Source organism: Cavia porcellus, unplaced genomic scaffold (genome assembly GCF_034190915.1).
Source record: "Cavia porcellus strain 051 isolate PalLab524CR breed Dunkin Hartley unplaced genomic scaffold, mCavPor4.1 scaffold_8, whole genome shotgun sequence".
Lineage (NCBI taxonomy): Eukaryota > Metazoa > Chordata > Mammalia > Rodentia > Caviidae > Cavia > Cavia porcellus.
In genome coordinates this window covers 90314326-90327646 of record NW_026947491.1, presented here as the reverse complement: position 1 = coordinate 90327646, position 13321 = coordinate 90314326, and the positions used below count along the sequence as shown (strand labels likewise).

Genomic DNA, 13321 nt, shown 5'->3' with positions numbered 1-13321 from the left:
ATTCACTGGCAGGCCTTACGAATACGCAGAATTCTTCGTAAAAGGTATTAACGCGACACTCTGACAGTACTTCATAAATCTGCCTCTCACCCGCCTGATAAATGCTTACACTTATTGGAGATGAGATTCTTAAGTTCTATTCCTTTGAGACACGCTATTTAACTTTTTGTTAAAGACACTCACATTTAACCTATAATTAAAATTAATTAAATAATACACTGCAGGTAAATAAAGGATTCTTACGTCATCCAAAAACAGTAACAGTAACACAAGCCCAACAAAACTTCTCACCATAATATTTCTTTCAAGTAATAATTAGCTCCCAGATAATTAAATTTTCCATTCTTAACAGGATCCTGAGAGCCAAACCATCGGCTTCGGCTTTAATCCTGCCATCACTATGCAGACTAAAGCCTGTCCTCTCCCCTCTTCAAACCCTCACCAAGTTACTATGCTGCGAGAACTATAGTTTAACATCCAAGTAAATCTAGCCGCACTTTCATTTGATTAAAGTAGGATTATTTATTTAGAAAATACTTACAGGGGCTATAATGTCCTTATTGTGAGAACTAGAAGTCAAAATCCTGCATTTTTTATAAACGTCAATCAGATCTAGCATATTACTATTCTTCAAGAAATCTTCGTAAGTCTTCTTGACATCCTCGTAATGGTCAGCCATTGCCATATGCCCAACAGGTAAGTCCAGCTTCTCGTGCAGCAAGTATTTCCATGTCATCAGGACGTCACTGAGGGAGACCACGAATTCTCCACAGTGCTGAAAGAGAGGACGCAAGCCAGCATCAGCGAAAGGGTAAAGTCGGGGTGCCGGAGTATTTGCTAAGTGGCACTGATGTGGGGAGCACAAAGAGAAGCTGTTACAGTAAAGTCTAAGAAAACGATGGATCCATAAAATAGGAGCAGCTGAGGGGAGCTTACACAGGACGAAACTGGCAAACAGTTATTGTCTTATGGTTGTCTTATTTTCTGAATTGCACGAAGCTTCTTCCACTCAGCGAGCAGGCGCAGGTGAGCAGAAGGGGGCACTTAAATACTCCTGACCGGGAACCATTTGCTTCCATCAGTATTTACAGCACTTCCTGTTAGCTAACGCAGCTTTCATTTCTGACGGGATTTAAAAATTGTCAATGCCATAAGGAATTTCCAAATAACAAACTACTCTAAATGCTGTACGGACAGTACGGACATAGAGGTGAATTGTTTAAATTATGTTTCATTATTGGTACAGCCAAAGCCAACTAGCAGTGCTAACCAGAGCTAGGGCTAGGAAACAATTTTGATTTCTCCCTGCCCATAGACATGCTAAATGGACACCTAAGTGCAAAGAAGCAAAAGTCAGGTTTCTTTTTGTCAGTTCTTTGGATGCTACTAATCAGACCAAATTATTCTTTTCTTGTGTCTTTTGACATTTTTTTCCTGAAGAAATAAAACAGGCTGCAAAGTGGCTGCAGTTACTTAGAGACTCAGCAACATTACTAACAGGTTTGTGCATCAACATTTTATCTAACCATTAAGCTTCTCTAATTTTGTTTGAGGCAGTCTCACGCTGCAGTTGAGGTTGACCTTAAACTCACCTTGTAGCTCTGGCTGGCCTTGAACTCAGCAATCCTCCTTCCTCAGCCTCCCAAGTGCTGGAATTACAGGCCTGTACCACCACACACAGCCTAACCGTAAAGCTTTAAATTTCTACTTTAATTTCCCCAAGATACACTCAGCGGACGTGGCTAACGTGTGTTTACTTGTTTTCTACTATTGCATTCTTCTCCCAGATCATACCCTAGATGCTAATAATGGCGACTTCCAAAAACTGCCAGCCTTAATCAGTAACAAAATCCCAACTATTCCTTTCCAACGGAGCGTGAGTAACAACACTGAAGAGTCTGCACGTGCTCTGTAAGTGTACTAGGTGTTGTCTTCTAGTTAGTTTCAGTTTCTGCTAACACCAAGATCTTTCCATTACCTGCACTTAAAGAAGGGTGGGTGATAAGTTGAACCATAATTCACTGCGACTAAACTGGAATATCGTATTTACCCGTGAAGAGTAACATGCAGAAACCAGGCATCCAAACCACACACTATTTTCTATATATTTGACTCTTAATGTATGCATCTTTTATGACAATCTGCCACATGTGCTATTACGATTCGAATTTATGACAAGGTGTCCAAACTGACTTAAAATAGGGGCTCTTTACTCATCTATATGGAAACTAAGAAAATTATTCTAATTGTCTGAGGATTAGAATCTGTTATATCATGAACACGAAAAATTAACTATAGTTTTTAAAAAAAGAAAGAAAATTAACACCATCTAGGAAACTAGTTCAATGAACAACCAAAAAAATTGTAACCATCAGACCTTGAATGTGTGGCTCAAACATAAAGGCAGATTTGTAACTTCCCAGCATCGCATCAAAAACTGGCAGTTTCCTTCCCCATCCCACAGAGGTTACAGCCTAGAAAATGCCCAAGTGGTGGTAAATAAAACCAGTTGTTCAGGGTCTCAAAACCACACTGTTTTATCTCAAAAACTCCTAGGTGTTTTTACTGTGACATCCTTCCCACTTAATACAGAGATTCTGCCTCTTGTAAATACACGACTTATTCTCATTCTGTGGACTCTGAGGAGTTAAAGGAAAACTATGCAAACCCTTGATCTTGGGAGAAAAGGTTTTGACTAGATTAACAGTGTTTATACTGGGACTGTAAAAACATTTTAAATCCAAATGAAAATGTACTCCTGGTATCAGTTTTCATGATCAGGTGCCCACTATGACAGCATTTTCTATTATTCAAACCGGTAACGACTGATGGAGAGAGGCTGTGGTCAAATCAGAAAATGTTTTGCTAGGAAAACAGGCCAGCTGGCTGCCGTACCAAGGAAGTTCAGAATGTTCAACACTTTAATCCTCGGTTGGATCTAAGGAAGATTGTATTTCGCAAGAGCAAAAAAAAAAGACAAGCAAGAGTTACACATTTTTTCAGAGTGCTTGTACTCTGCCTATAATATCAAGGTTTCCTTACAGCAATTCAGACTTTTAAAGAACACAGACAGTTTTAAATTAGTTACACGTTTTGTTGTTCACAGCGAGGAGAGACAGCAGGTCTAGTACCCTGCTGGTGGTGTGGCTTGGTAGGGCGAGCGACGGATTATGCACAGATTAAATAACACCTGATACCTGGTGGGGCGTCAGAAATGTCTACTTCCTTTCCCTTCCCTTCATTCAAAGAAAAATATCTCTTGGGGCAAGGCTGGCGGATAAACATGGTACACTTCTCAAAAGGCTGTCTCTCTTCGTTTGTCACCATCAAGCGGTTTTCAAATTGAGTCTACCACGGGTACTGATGGTGCTTTCCAGGTGATCACAGAACTGACACCTCCGATTCATGCAAAGGAAGATCCCCAAACTAATTCTCAGTCTTTCTCAGGAAGACCTCATAAAGTAGAAAATACCTTCTACAACATCACTGTCAGAGTTAAACTATGAAGTTATTCCCATATAAAGAGAAGAGCAAAATACGAACTGCCACCTAGTGAAGTCACGTGTCTTATCACATAACAAAGTCAACGATCCTAAAGAACCCACAGTAGGTTAACTCGTTAGTGGTACAAAACTGCTGAAGAAGTGTTTTAAAAATTTTCCTCTCAAACAGTTTGAGGAAAACCTAAAACTCAAACAGTATGTTAATATACTTTCTCTACTGGGGCTGGGGATTTAGCTCAAAGGCATAAGCTCCTGCCTTGTAAGCACACAGTCGTGAGTTCGATCCCCGGTACCAATTAAAAAAAAAAAAATATATATATATATATATATATATATATATATATATATATATATCCAATTAGGCAGTCATGAAAACAAATGTGTCATCTCTAACAGCCAACAACTCTACCACAGATACTTCCGAGTTTTACTGTAATGCAGGTGAAGGTTGCCAGGGTCAGTGAGCCACACCTGTCATCCCAGCACTCAGGAGGCTGAGGCAGGAGGATCCTTGTGAGTATGAGACCAGCCTGGGCTACAAAGCGAGGCAAAGCCAGCCTGGACTGTGCAGTGAGACCCTGTCTCAAAAAGACAAAGAAAAGAAAACCTAAAGCAGATGCAGGACTATGTTCGCATGCTCTCAAACTTTAGTGAGTTAAAAACCCAGAGCTCCCCCAAAGAATGGCGCACACAGCCAACTCCATTTATGCCTCTCCGCTATTTCTGCGTACCCCTGGAGGCACGTGTGAACACGGGTCACTTTCTGCACTAACCTGCACTTGGAGAATGCAAGTAAAACTGCAACCCTCCTCCCCTCCCCTCTCCCACTTCTGCCAGAAGAAGACTGACCAGTAGAAAGCGGCCGCCACTGCCTGAGTCATCAACAAGCCCTGAATAAAAACTGACTTAGGCTGACTTGCTCAATAGACCAAAACTTTTACATTGGAAACTCAATTTTGGGGGGATGTACTTTTCATCGCTTAATAAAACAGTTTATTTCTTTAAAAGTAACATCTAAGCAAACAAAATGAGGTGGTTTGAGGATGTTCTCACTCCAGAATGACAGCCTTCGAGTGCATGTGATACGTACTCCTAATGCCTCCATTTCTCTCTCCTTATTTTCTGGTGAATGATCACCAAGGTTGATCACAATATTCTATTTACACAATATCCTCAAGAGCGCTTTCCTTTACTTGGTCATTCCTTCAGATTACTACAGAGGGACAAATTTAAAAAAAAAAAAAAACCCTCAGTAGTCAAACTGGCAAGACTTGTGTATGCATTGCAATGGGAAGCAGGAAAGAGACCGCTGCCCCTCGGGGACATAGCCTCAGTGACCGAGTCGATGACAGTGGCTTCATGAGGACGGGGTGAGTAGGAGGGCAAGGGAAGGTGGCAGGAAACAGGCACTGTGTCTCAGAACCCATGTGGAGCTGGTAATGGGACACAAAGGGAAAGGTGTCCAGGGGCAGTTGGTCTCAGCGAATCAAGGCTCTGGCGACACAGCCAACCTAAATGCTGACCAAGCGAAATAAGGCAGGACACCTGGGGAAGGCGGGGCGAAACAGTGCACCCTGGAAGATGCTGGAGAAGCAGAGAGCAGGCCCTGCCAGATCATGCTGTTCTGCACACCCACAATCGAGACAGAAAGGACTCGAGAGACGGCAGGTGAGCTTCGTTATGTTTCTGAAAAGTAGATGAAATGTAGGTGAAAAAGATAACACTTTTATCAAGGTGCGATGATCGGACTGAGGTTGCTGGGCTTGGTGGCATAAGCCTGTCATCCCAGCACTTGGGATGCTGAGGCAGGAGGAGGAACTGCAGCGTGTTACCCTCATGAAGTCAAACACAGAAAGACAGTACTACACAATCTCACTTGCATGTGGAGCGTAAAACGTTGAACTGGCTGAAGAGGAGCATGGTAGCTACTGCAGCTGGGGGCAACAGAACTGAGGAGAGCTGGTCCGAGGTTATGCACATTCAGTCAGAGACGAAGACTATGAAGAGATCTAGTGATACGGCTGATAAATACATACGATCTTTGTGAACTAAAAATTAAATTTAAAAAAAGAAAAAGAGAAACTTTCCTGAAGCCTCTCGTTGAAAGGCTGCAGTGGGCTGAGCCCAGGCTGCCTGTGCCCAGAGCCCTCACCCCTAACTGCCTGACGCTGCCACTCTTAGCAGCAGTGTATCCTGACTGCTTTTCCAAGCCAACACAGGCACAGTTGCCACTCAGAGTTTTTAATAATCACACACGATTCTACTAGCAGTATAAAAAAGTACCCTAGAGGGCTGGGGATGTAGCTCAGTGGTAAAGCGCCAGCCTGTCACGCGCAAGGTCCCGATTTCAATTCCCAGTTTCAAAAAAAAAAATCTAGAAGCAACCCACAAGTGATGTGCATATAGATTGTTTCTTGGTTATTCATAATTAAAAATGATTCTGGAATCTAAAAAAGGAGAGGCTAGCTCAATGGTATGGTCAAATAAACACTTCTAAAAATGCTTGAACATTCTCAGGAAACAGTTTTTTGCAATGCTGCTGCAATGGTATGTTTTCTTTTCCAATAAAGTTTCACAACATCTGCTCTGAAGACAGAGCCATGAAAGCGGTACTGTGCTGACATCCAATTCTAAAAACCACGTGCAAGATAAAGGTGTACCTGCCACGCGCTTAGGAAGGGAGCCTAGGAAACCTTTCGCCCAGTACAAGACTGATGGGTTCTGCCCATGCGACGCTCAGCCAGGCTCAGCAAGGCACTGCCCAACGTGGCGCTGGACCCCAAAGACAACAGTGCATCCCTTCCATGCTGACTTTCGCCTCTTCCAAAGATTGAACTTCCCGCTTTTTGTGCGTGTGCCAGCTCCCCCAATCAGCTGTCAATATGTCATTCTGCCCGCCCCTTCAAGCTCCACCCCATTTAAAACAACCAATAAAAGCCGGGCTGCTTCTTTATCCTCCCCAGAGCGGACTTCGCTCTCTCCCGCAGACCTTCCTGCCTGAAATAAAGGCCTTTTTCCTTTGCTCTTTTCCTGCCCTTGCTTCTCTACGGAAACAAGGAAAAACCTAACAAAGTCATTTCACCTCAGGGTAGAACTGCTTTTCAAGTTACCAAAAAACTGCTTTTGTTTTGGTTTTTGTTTTTTGTCTTTTTAAGGCAGGGTTTCACCATATGGCTTAGGCTGGCCTCGAACTTACTTCATAGCCCCAGCTGGCCTCAAACTGGAAGGCAGAAGTGTTTTTAACACACACACACACACAAAAAAAACTTCAAACAACTTAAAAATCCTTTCGTGGATAAAAGGTAGCGCTCATAGGAAGGAACATGCCCCGCCGCTGGGATGAATAAATTAGATCATCTTTCCTAACGCTCCCTAAAGAGGTCGGGAAAACAACGTTGGTGAAAAACAGAGGAGAGAAAAACAAAGGGCAGAGAGAATGCGTAGCATCTATTACCGCTTCAAAATAGACACAGCAACAGGGCAGGCTGGAGGACTCAATGAGCAAGGAGCTCTGCGGGCCCAGAACCCCTAAGCTAAGGCTACCAGGGAACACAGGGGACCTTTCTAAGGGCACTGGATGGCCCACGAGAGGAGGACATAGGAAAGGCGACCCGGAGAGAGCCGGCAGGGGCCGGGCGCACGGGGCCAGGGCGCCCCTCGAGGCTGTCCCATCTGGGGTCGCTGCACAACCTGATCCTAGGAACCAAACCGAGCACAAGATTCAGAGTCGAAGTGGGTAGGTGGCCCGGAGCCCTCATGAGGAAAGCCTGCAGGAGGAGAAAGGAAACCCACCCTCTCCGCACCCACAAAGTACCAAAACAAGAAACACAGAGGGACCCGATTATGCAAGGTGAAGAATCGCAACAAAATGCTATAAATATTCCCAGAGCAAAGACTGTTACATCTGGAAACAAAAGGTCATTTTGAAAAGACAGAATTTTTAAAAAGGGCTTTTGGAAATAAAACCGTAACTATGAAACTTCAAAAACTATTAAATAGTGAAAAGTGTGTTGAATATTGGCTTTGAAGAAAAGTAAGACAGGTGAGTGGGAAAATAAAATAGTACATCTTTACAACAGATTAAATGAATGCTACTAATAGCATTTAAGCAGTTACGAAGTATAGTGAAAACTAACCTACTGAGAAACCACAATCTCAGTACTGACAACCAAATCTAAGTACTCAGAACCAAAATCTAAGTATTTCAAACCAAATCTAAGTACTCGGAACCACAGTCTGAGTGCCGGAAGATGGGAGCAGAGTGCTCAGAGGCAGGCGGCCTGCAGGAGGCTCCAGGTGGCGGAGAAAGAGCAGCGTCATCACTGCCGCCCGGCACCTCACAGAGTTGTGTGTGTAACAGTCAGGACTGAATAACCGCTTCTCTTTCAGGAGAAAACACCAGAAAGAATTGGCTGAGCACTGACCATATTCACCTCAGAGGGGCAAGAAATGGGGAGGCTGGCTGAGGGAGGCGTTCAGGAAGCGGCTGTTTCCACACAAGCCTTACCGACACGGACTTCTTACACTAACTACATGCCTGGTAAACTGTTAATTTTAACATTTTTTAAAGTGAGAAAAGGAATCCATGCCTTTCAGCGTTAAAGTGCTCAAATATCTACTTCAAAATCCCAACAAATGTCTGACCTAAGTCATCTTCCCCTAAACCTGCTTCCTGTCAAACAGATCACAAAATAACTTAAAAAGACAACTTCGTACTCTGCTAAATCAGCACTGTCATGACAGCGTTGTTTCCGTTAATCTCTCATCACAAGCATGAACTATTTCATCTAAATTACAGATTTAAAATTGAGAAGCCAATCGTCACTCTTATTACTGTTTCTTTGGTAGACTAGATTCCAAATCTGAAAGGCTGACTTATAAAAATTAAGTTTTGTAAAGCAAATAATTTACTCTTGGAACTAATGAACCATTTCATGACTTTGAATTTAAGAACAAAAATCTTTCTTCTCTGAGCTACTTTTTCATAGCTTTGCTTTAGTTCTTCCTTTAGTTTAGAGACAAGTACTTTTCTTAAGTTTATTTTTTAAAGCAATTCAGAGTTTTCCTGAAATTCCCATGACTAAATGCATACAAACAGCTGAGTTTTTATTCTTATTTTGATTCAGAAAACTGATAGTGAGTGGAATAATACAGGAAAAAGAGATGTAATACCTGCTATAAAGACTGACAGTTATTAGAATGTTACCAAGGAATAACACCTCTGATAAAGAGTACAAACATTTGTAACATGAATTCTATCATTGTTTCAAACTTAATTTCCTTACCCGCCCCCCATTGTCTTCTCCTACAAGGTAAAACACTACTTTTCCTGTCTTCATTTTCTTTTTATGACAAACTATTCTCTAGGCCCTTCAAGTGATACAGAGCATCCTTCCTAATTATGACTTTCTTCTTAACAACCAATCAACTTCATCATCAAACAACCAGCCAGCCTTTGCCTGGCAGATTCCTACTGAAGAAATCAGTCAGACTTAACTCAACTGGCTTTAATCCAGTAAGAGCTGATCATCACCAATAATGGACCTAAATGACACCAGGCTCCTCCCAAAGCAACCGATTGAAGAACACATCATTTATAACTGTTTCTGCCCAAAATGCCTAATGATAAGCAAAGTAACAACAAAACAACTCATCTTGAGGGGACACCCTATAAAATCAGTGACTTGTCCTCTTGGAAACGTAGGTCATTGCCTTAGCCACTTTAATCATTGCTGTGATAAACTACTGGACACCCGAAGTTAAAGAAGGAAAGGTTAATTTCGGCTCACAGTTTGTAGAGGTTTCACAGCAGAAGGGCACTGCAGAAGAGAAACAGCCCATGGCGAGGCAATCAGGAAGCAGCAACACAGCACCAAGCTCCGTGCAGCAAGCCTGCCTCCCTTCTGCCCCTTTATACTGCATCCAGGCTAGAAGCCCAGTGATTGGTGCCACCACCCCCTGGGGCAGGAGTTCCATTATGCACTCCCAGTACCTCGCTAATTTCAATCAGTGAACTGATTTAGTACCACACACCCTTAATACCAGCATCACACACCATAGACCCAGCTCTGCAAAGCCCACCTATGAGTGCCCAAGACTTTGCGGGGACATCTAGACACAAGCCATGACAGTATGAAAGACAAAAAGCCCGGCTCATGGTAGACTACAGAGAGGCCAGCTAACACTAGTTCATGATCGTGGCCTCGGACCGCGAGTGAGCTCTGACTGCAGAGCCCATGTTAAAGTACCACCACCCTTACACATCCTGGATTTAACAAGTCTGCCAGGGTTTTAGAAGAGAGTTGGAGTGCATGTGAGAGATGCAAGCTCAAGTGTTTAGGGACTCAAAGGCTCCAGCTGTCTGCTACTCTCAGGTCATCCATACAGAAAAGGACGCATGCTGCTGTAGCTGTATTCGTACCGTAAACATACTTATGTGCATTTAGATACACACATAACTATAAAAAGGAAAATGATATGCAAATGTGGCAGGATGCTGACAACTGGTGAATCCCCATCAAAGGTGCACAGGAATCAGCATTTTATTCCTGCAACATTTGTGGAAACGGGTTTTCAAAATAATACGTTAAAGAGGTACTTTCTTGTTTTGTCAAGATGCCCACGTAAAACTGATTTCTAGCAAGAGCTCTGATTAAAACCAAGGACCTGACAGAAGAGACGGCTGGCTGTTTCCCCACCTTGGGACCTCCATTCTTTCCTGTCCCACGTGTCTCTGCCCAGCTCACCTCTCTCACCCAGTCAGCCAGCTGCTCACAGAGCACCATACTCTCCCAGAGCTACCGTGAGTATCCATGTGCTTCTCCGCCCTCCGGCTCCTCGGTGCTGAGCCGCCTGAAGACAGAGACCAGAGTCGTTCTGCTCACCATGTCAGCCCCGCACTCCCTATGATGCCCAGTATAAATAGGGAGGCGGTGCAGGATGGGGGTGCAGGGAGGCGGGTGGAGGAAGCTGGCATTTACAGAACAGCTCTGTTAGCCTCTTTGCTGTTCGCTGAACATGCCAGGCACATTTCCGACCTCAGGGACCTCACTGCTGCTGTCCTCTTTGCCTGGTCATTCCCTCCCTCCAAAGGCCCCATGGCTACTTCCTTCCTGTCTTTCAAATCTTGACTAAGACGGCACCTGCTCCACGACACTTTTCTTGATGGTACTGCAAATTGCAAGACCTAGTTCACCCTCTAGATGGTCTTTGGTGGTATCTTTGTTTTATTTTTCTCCAGAGTATCTGCTAAGACCTAAAACACAGCCTATCTGATTTATTAGGGTAATGTCCGTGTCTCCCCCTGGAAGATTAACTTCCCGAGCACAAGATTTTCCTCACTGCTGTATCCCCAGAGTTTACTAACACACAGAAAAAACTTAATCAGTATTTTAAAGAGGGTCTGCTGTGTAAAATTAGATTTAAAAATTGCCAAATTTTTCTATGTCCAAAATTTCATCTCACCTTGTTTCAAATATGCAAAATTCCCAATTATTAATGCATAGGAAAGAATATCCCTTGTCCCAAGAGTATAAACTTTCTAGTTTGGGGGCATTAAAAATACTCTTGCTTTTTCAAAATGATGGTTGCAATATACAATAACTATGTTTTTTTTCTCAGTGGCTTTACTTGCCAAAATGTGAACAGGTCCAATCTATCTAATATTTTTTAAAGAAATTTTACTAGTCTATCAAGTATAAAAGTCTGGAAACTACTGACATAAAATAATTATCAGAATATCTTTAGCCCAGCAGACTCTCAGTAACAGGAATCCTCCCCTTCGGAAGTCCTGCTCTGCAGCTAAGCCGGCGTTTATCCGCTTCCCACAGCGGTTCTGCGGCTCTGCACCCTCCTGTGACCTGCCTTCCCCTTTCCTTCATCCTGCCTCCAAATCCTTCCCTTCCTTCATGCAGAATCATTCTGAAATCAAGACCCCCCCCTCCTCCCACTCAGCCCTGCATTCACCCTCGTGACTCCCTCTCGCCCCTGGGCTAGCTTGGCGCAAGCTACTCATGAAAGACACACTCTGCAGAGGTTTTTTTGTTTTGTATTGCTTGTTGTTTTCAATGAACTCGGGCCTCGCAATGCTGGGCAAGTGCTTTCCCACTGAACTGCATCGCCAGCCCCACGTTGGGGGATTTTTGAAAGACACTTTCCAGCATGTCCGTGCACTTCAGGAGAACCGGAATTTGTAAGACTGGAGCACAACATTAGTGTTTTTGAAAAATTCTTCTCCATGCTACTGATACACAGCCTGACCCGGGCATAATGTATACTCTGGAGTCTGAAGTTAGACTGACACTTTATGACTATATTTAAATAAAAATCACTGTGCCTTGTATGACTTCCTTTAGGGAATGAAAGAATACTTGTTAAATCTAATCGTTGCATATAGGAATAACTATAGTAGTTGCATGTTTTAGACTTCCCGGGAAACCTCCCATGTACATGTACACACGAAGGCCTTGATTTTGAAACAAACTTTTTCAAATGCAGTGGCAGTAACCTGACCCAGATATACAGACACACTTTGAAAAACTGTGTATTATAGGAAGGCAAATATTGAAAGTAACGTTCGTAAGTACGTTGAAACAGGCAGCAACCACAACTGGACTTAAAATAAAAAAGTGAAGCTGAGTACTCACCAAGCGATTGTTCTCTGCCATGGCCAGCTGCAGCGCCAGGAGCATGGAGTCCACTCCGCAGACAGTCGTTCTCTCGGGGCTGCCGAGGGCTCGCCAGTTCCTCCTGAACGCCCTAATCATCGCCAGCACGGGCTTCGGATTGAGCACAGCCATGCCCTGAAAGCGGGACGGAGCACAGCGTTCAAGGGCCTCTGCCCTGCAGTAACCGCACCCAGTCAAACACACTTCGAGAAGAACCAGTCCTGAGCGAGGGGTCGTCTCGGCTTTACCAAGCTTGCTTTTAATTACGTTTAGGGAAACAGGAAAATACAATCTCTGCCCAATCGTGGTTTCCTCTCCTTAATTTTCTTAAGCCGAATCTTTTAAAATAACAAAACCCAACCTCTGTTCTGAAACTTCACACAAAACAGACGTGCAAATTTTGCAGGCTTGTAATTATAGAACAGACAGAAATGATTAAAGCTGGACTGAAATAATATTTGTTTTGAGGTAGACGATCCAATCTGTAGTAGAGTGTTTTAAAAAAAAGCTTATTTCTTTCCATCTCTAAATTGTGCCAAAATCAGTCTATTTTTCCAACCCTTTGAATCTACACCAGTCTTGTGACTCGACTTGACCAATAGGATCTAAAAAGAAAAACCTTCAGGGCACCTTCCTGAGCCATTGCTCAGGCAAGCGGCGGCCAGCTGCCCCAGGGGAGAACCATCCAGTGTCTCCCGAGATCCGCGCCATGTTGGAACTTAGAATACACCACCACCACCCCCCCCACCCCCCCACCCCCCTCCACCCCCCCACCCCCGGTAAGCAGCCATGAGCCTACAGGGCAGGGGCTGAGAATCAAACATCCCATCGCCCCACAGTTAGCAAATGGGAGCCAGAGGTCTGAGCATCTCTCGGGAGGTTGGCCTTACACATATAGCAATAGGGGGAACTTCCTTCTACCATCTCTTTGAAGGCAAATATTGTTGTCACTGTTTTGCTTTTGTTCTGATTAATGGTATTGCTCTATTCAATATTCTGTTTTGATAAGTTCTATAATGTTCTGTATCTGGTTTGATTTTGCTGTACCTGATTGTGAAGATAACAAGATATACTATGGCACCTATTACTGTTATCCCAATAACCTGCTGTGACATTCTGTACCAATTTCACTACACTGTCTCAATTGGCTTT

General features: G+C 43.5%; 1 protein-coding gene across 2 annotated transcripts in view; it reads right to left on the bottom strand.

The window, feature by feature from the left end:
- Window positions 1-13321, bottom strand: part of Parpbp (PARP1 binding protein) — a 54019-nt gene that overhangs the window by 34506 nt on the left and 6192 nt on the right. For both annotated transcript variants that reach the window (XM_003476245.4, XM_063255458.1), the window contains 2 exons: window positions 12149-12304; window positions 542-775 (listed from right to left, as the gene is read on the bottom strand). In XM_003476245.4, coding sequence (XP_003476293.1) covers window positions 542-775; window positions 12149-12301 — 387 coding nt within the window. In that variant the 5' untranslated portion in view covers window positions 12302-12304. The remainder of the gene's footprint in view (window positions 1-541; window positions 776-12148; window positions 12305-13321) is intronic.